Source organism: Portunus trituberculatus, chromosome 16 (assembly GCF_017591435.1).
Source record: "Portunus trituberculatus isolate SZX2019 chromosome 16, ASM1759143v1, whole genome shotgun sequence".
Classification (NCBI taxonomy): Eukaryota; Metazoa; Arthropoda; class Malacostraca; order Decapoda; family Portunidae; genus Portunus; species Portunus trituberculatus.
The window spans coordinates 11,877,945-11,882,944 of NC_059270.1; the positions used below are offsets into that span (position 1 = coordinate 11,877,945).

General features: G+C 38.0%; 2 protein-coding genes across 2 annotated transcripts in view; one reads left to right on the forward strand and one right to left on the reverse strand.

Moving 5' to 3' along the window:
• LOC123504590 overlaps positions 1-3,018 on the reverse strand; it is a 54,143-nt gene extending 51,125 nt beyond the window's left edge. Inside the window, exon 1 of the mRNA XM_045255239.1 lies at positions 2,924-3,018. The gene's annotated coding sequence lies outside the window, so the exon portion shown is untranslated. The remainder of the gene's footprint in view (positions 1-2,923) is intronic.
• LOC123504587 (probable 3',5'-cyclic phosphodiesterase pde-5) overlaps positions 1-5,000 on the forward strand; it is a 219,726-nt gene that overhangs the window by 10,338 nt on the left and 204,388 nt on the right. The window contains 1 exon segment of the mRNA XM_045255234.1: positions 2,940-2,989. Coding sequence (XP_045111169.1) covers positions 2,940-2,989 — 50 coding nt within the window.

The following is a 5,000-nucleotide window of genomic DNA, read 5'->3' on the forward strand; positions in this document are numbered from 1 at the left end:
TATGTTTTTTTTTCTGTTGTAGTTTAGGTGTGATTAAGAAATATTGTTTTGAAACATATGTATGAGTAAAGGTGTGTTTGTTAAGTGTGTGTGTGTGTGTGTGTGTGTGTGTGTGTGTGTGTGTGTGTGTGTGTGTGTGTGTGTGTGTGTGTGTGTGTGTGTGTGTGTGTGTGTGTGTGTGTGTGTGTGTGTGTGTGTGTGTGTGTGTGTGTGTACGTGCGAACAATGCTATGAATTTGTGATTTTGTTTTGTGTTTGAAACCTTCATATTTTCAAAAAAAATTGATAATATACAATTTCTCTCTCTCTCTCTCTCTCTCTCTCTCTCTCTCTCTCTCTCTCTCTCTCTCTCTCAACAAGCCAAACACTCGTACGTGTGCCTCCCTTTTAAAATATAATTGAATTGTTTTTTTCTATCCTGTGCTCAAACGAACACGTCAACATACACTGAAACAAACACACACAATCCAGCCCACCAGTGATACACACACATTGACATTCCTGGAAGTAATAATAACTTCCAAAATTCTGACTCAAAATTCAGTTACTATTGAACAAATACATATAAATACTGATACTGAAAGAATGTTAACAAATATATACACTTTTTCATTATCCAACATTCAGGAATAGAATAGGATCATGCACACCTTAAGTGACGGCGGCGTCGGCGGCGGCAACGGTGGTGGTGGTGGTGGTGGTGGTGGTGGTGGTGGTGTTATTGGATGTGTTGTTGTTGTATGAGTAATAAGATAATGAAATGTGTCATGAACCTGAATGATTATAATGAATACAACGGAAAAGCAATTATTTGATATGTCCGCTGCACTGTTCCTCCCTCTACCAAACCCTCCCTCAACACACACAAAGCCCCAGCATCCTAGCATCCATCACCTTCCCACACACGATTATACTAACTAAATATATCCATTGTATATCGTATACTTGCTAAAGGTTTTCCATATTTAATGAGTCCATTAACGCCGGCACCTAATCTCGTTGTAGCGGCTCATTAAATATATCAACCATCCAGTAAGTGTTTCCGTTTTAACTCTGACATAACTCGCAAAACTAAACTGGCTTTGGGTATCCGTTTATACAAAAAATAATCTTGCCATAATAATATCTAACATTATACTTAATCAAATATTCAAATGGTTAGTTTCTTCTCTCCTTTGATCTAGAATACTGATAGGAAAAATGTCCTGTTTTGCACTCCATAGGAGAGTTGATGAAATATGTGAACTTCGATTCATTATTTATGGAATGCCACCCTAATCAATCATATACTATTTTTCATCGTTCTTTACAGGACAAAACACATGCAAACGTATCTTTTTCTGATATATACAAAAGGTGACCCTAAACCTCTCTAAGTCTGAGTCTGTCTTATCCCCTTTGAGGTCCCCCAGCAGGAGGCCCGCGCAACCCCGGAAGTCCCGCCCAGTATGGAAACACAACAGTCGCTCCACCAGCCTCAATACGTTCCCTTCTGTGCTAAGGCGTCGCTCCAAAAGGCCTGAAGATACAACGATACCCAGGTAGTATTCTGTGGTGGCACTCATTGACTTATCTAATGACGCACTGACTTCAGCACGCGGGTACACGCCTCCGTCCCTCACTAAGAGGGGAAATGTACATACACAGGGAAATGTAAAGAAACATGCGTCACAGTGAAACTGTCTTTTCGAGGTCACCCAGAAAAATATAACAATTGAAAAGTTTAGTAATATACAAGTGGACTTTTAAAAGTTTGCTACCAAATGATAATAAAAGAAGAGATTGCTGAGTAGCTGGTTGCTGGTATGGGGCAATGCACTTCACATACTCTAGTTGGCTCATTATTTATTTTTTTTTTCAATGTGATAAAAAGTCTCCAGCCTTTTAGATATGTTTCACTGCTGTTTTAGTCAAACAAGGGGATGGGTGTTTCCAGCATCAAGGAAAGGTAAACGCAATATGTGTTACAGCCAGGACAAGGTGTGAATCACCATCTGTCTCCAAGTGTATCATGCAGAACACCATTAAGCAGCACACTGAATGTATATGTAGAAAGGAAAACGTCTGTTGCTTCAATCAAAAGCAAGAACAATTTCGTAGGAGAAGCTGCGGTGCCTGATGCACCTTTGTGAGCCACCTAGGCGGAACAACAGCGACAAGCACCAGACAAGCAACGCCAATCGTACCCAAAGGAGGGAACGTCACCTGCACCTGGGCTGCGGGCCAAACGGCTTCCTTGCTCTCGGTCCCCGAATACCAATCCCTCACCCGCCTCTTGCACACAGCACGCAAGTGAGCGTTGAGTAGGATTTGGTCAACAATTTTTATGTCAGAAAAGTTGTCCAAGTTTTGGTGCATTGTAGTGTATCACTGGACACATCTGTGTTCAGCAACTGCACCAACAAGATCAGAATTGCACATCATTTTGGCACATTTCTGTATGAACATTTTAGTAAACACTGATGAAATTGATCAAAATAGACCACTTTAGTCCACCATTAATGACTCATACTAGATACCAATGAAAATTATCCTTTCAGTTTGGATACGATTAAAAAAAAAAGTAATTCGTCTTTAAAAGAGTTCAGCAACTCGGTGAATAATGAACATCAATAGACCAAATCAGGATGGGAGTGCAGTACTTTGTATGGATGGTTTGCTCTCTGAAGGAAGTAAAGGAAGGTATGGGGGGCTACGGGAACTTTAATGAAAAAACGGGATGCGTATCTTTTAAACCTTTTTGTAAACTTATTTTTTCTGGAAAGGATCTGAGGGACTTCAAAGATCTGAAGCAACTCCTAATCACTCCCCTGGCGCTGTCACCTTGATGGAGGGTAAAGATTCATGAGCTGCTGGTTTCCTTCATGTTGGTGTACGTCTTCTTCTCTCTCTCTCTCTCTCTGAAAGGACCTTCTTGACTCACCTCTCCCTTGTTACAGGGTGTGCATCAAGAGCCCCGACAAGTCCCCCAGGGTGCCGCGTCCCTCTGGTGAGTACACAAACTTTCTTTTTTCCCCGCACGGTCATCAAGGTTCTGTATGGAGAGCGAACATTTACTTTACTTACACTGAAAATAAATAACTAGTTGGGAGAAACGTAATCAAAACAAAACAAAAACAAAAACAAATGAAAGAATGACGGGAAAGTTTCACTGTCCTACTTTTAAAGATATTTTATGATTATACACAAAGAGAAGTGAGTGAATAGCAGTATGAAGGAGACATTGCCGGAGAAAGGTAACTTGTAGTACAGTGTTAGGGAGAAGCAAGAAAGTATCGATAAAATAAAAGAAAAAGAGTAACCATACACGCAATATAAAATGCTGACTTAAGAATTTATGATGACTAACTAACAAACTAACTGACTGACAAAATAAATAAAAAAACACAAAAGAGAGAGAAGAGTAACAGAGACGACGAAGCAGAGGAAAGATAGGAAAGACTGCTTAGGACAAGGAATAAACCGTTAGAGGATCAAGGAATGGTTGGGAGTAATTACGCTAAGACATGACGTAGAAATAAGAAACGAAAACGATAAGAAAAGCAATCACGAATGAGACAGCAATTCACTTATGAAGGGAGGAATGCCAGAGCTCAGTGAGGGAAAAAAGAGTTGTCGAGGGGAAGAAAAAGATAAAGAAAAGGAATAATGTTTCGTCGGTTTTTATTTATCTATTTCGCCTTAATATTCTTCTAGTCTTTTTTCTTCATTTTTCTTTTCATTTTATTCACCTTTGGGTCGTATATTACCAGTGATCATGAAGGGAACTGAATGAGGAAGGAATAAAATGTTACAGCTGCAAACGAAGAGCGAAAAAGAAAACACTGAAACCAAATAAGAAAAAGAAATGTAGGAACTATTTAAACTTCAGAAGATATAGAATAATGTCCTACAACTTCTACTATGCAATCTATTTAACATGTAACTTTAATTCCTTTTTCTTGTTCAATGAGAAGTATTTCTATGCACACTTTCAAATTGCGAGATTCCTTTGCAAGAACGTAGGACGAGTAATAATGTGCGTTTATCCATTATTGTGATTTTGTTGCGCTGGTCTGAGGTGTTCATTTGCACTTCTCAAAATTTAATAATGTACTACTGAGGTTTTTTGAAGAGATGTGTAGGCCTATAGTAAATGTTATTCATCCACAGGAAAATATTCATTCTTGTCATAGGTACTTTCTCTCTCTCTCTCTCTCTCTCTCTCTCTCTCTCTCTCTCTCTCTCTCTCTCTCTCTCTCTCTCTCTCTCTTTCAAAATTATTCATAAGATGGAAAAATAATTAGCTTATCGTGAACTTACGTGTGTTGAGCAAGACCGTGATTCTACTAAAAGAGTTCAAGAAATAAATAATAATATTCTGGATTGTGAAAGTCAAGGTTCTATTTGGTATTATATATTATTTACGTTACCCTTCAACCTTATACTCTTCTTGACAGCAAATTAACACTGCAAAAGAAAATGTGAGTAGCAGAGACTAACTTAATCTAAGCTATTTATCTTTGACACATTAATATCTTTTAAGAATAACCCCATGCATCTCTAACATTCTCACATCTACGAGACGAAAAAAAAAGAAAAGAAAATAAATAAATAAATAAAGGTTAAGAAAAATCAATATGATGTACTTAAAAAATAATCGTTTCATAACATTATCGACAACTCAAATCCGGAAAGGGAAGATTTAGTTGAAGCAATCTTTACTGCAATATTCCGACACCATCATATCACAGTATCAGGACAAAACGCCGCACTTCTTTGCATTCTCCCATCTATGAAAATATATATATAAAAAAAAAAAAAAAAATAGAACACTACAATGGATAATGAATGTTAGGAGAAACGTGTATCTAAACCTTAGCTGAAGTTGTTTATTTTCGATACCAATACATTTTTAATCCAAAAAACAACGCGCGCCATTGCACTCTCACGCATGCAGAAACAATAAAATCTCTTTGAAACTTCTTTTTACGTGACCACAATACCGCAATGAAAAATAC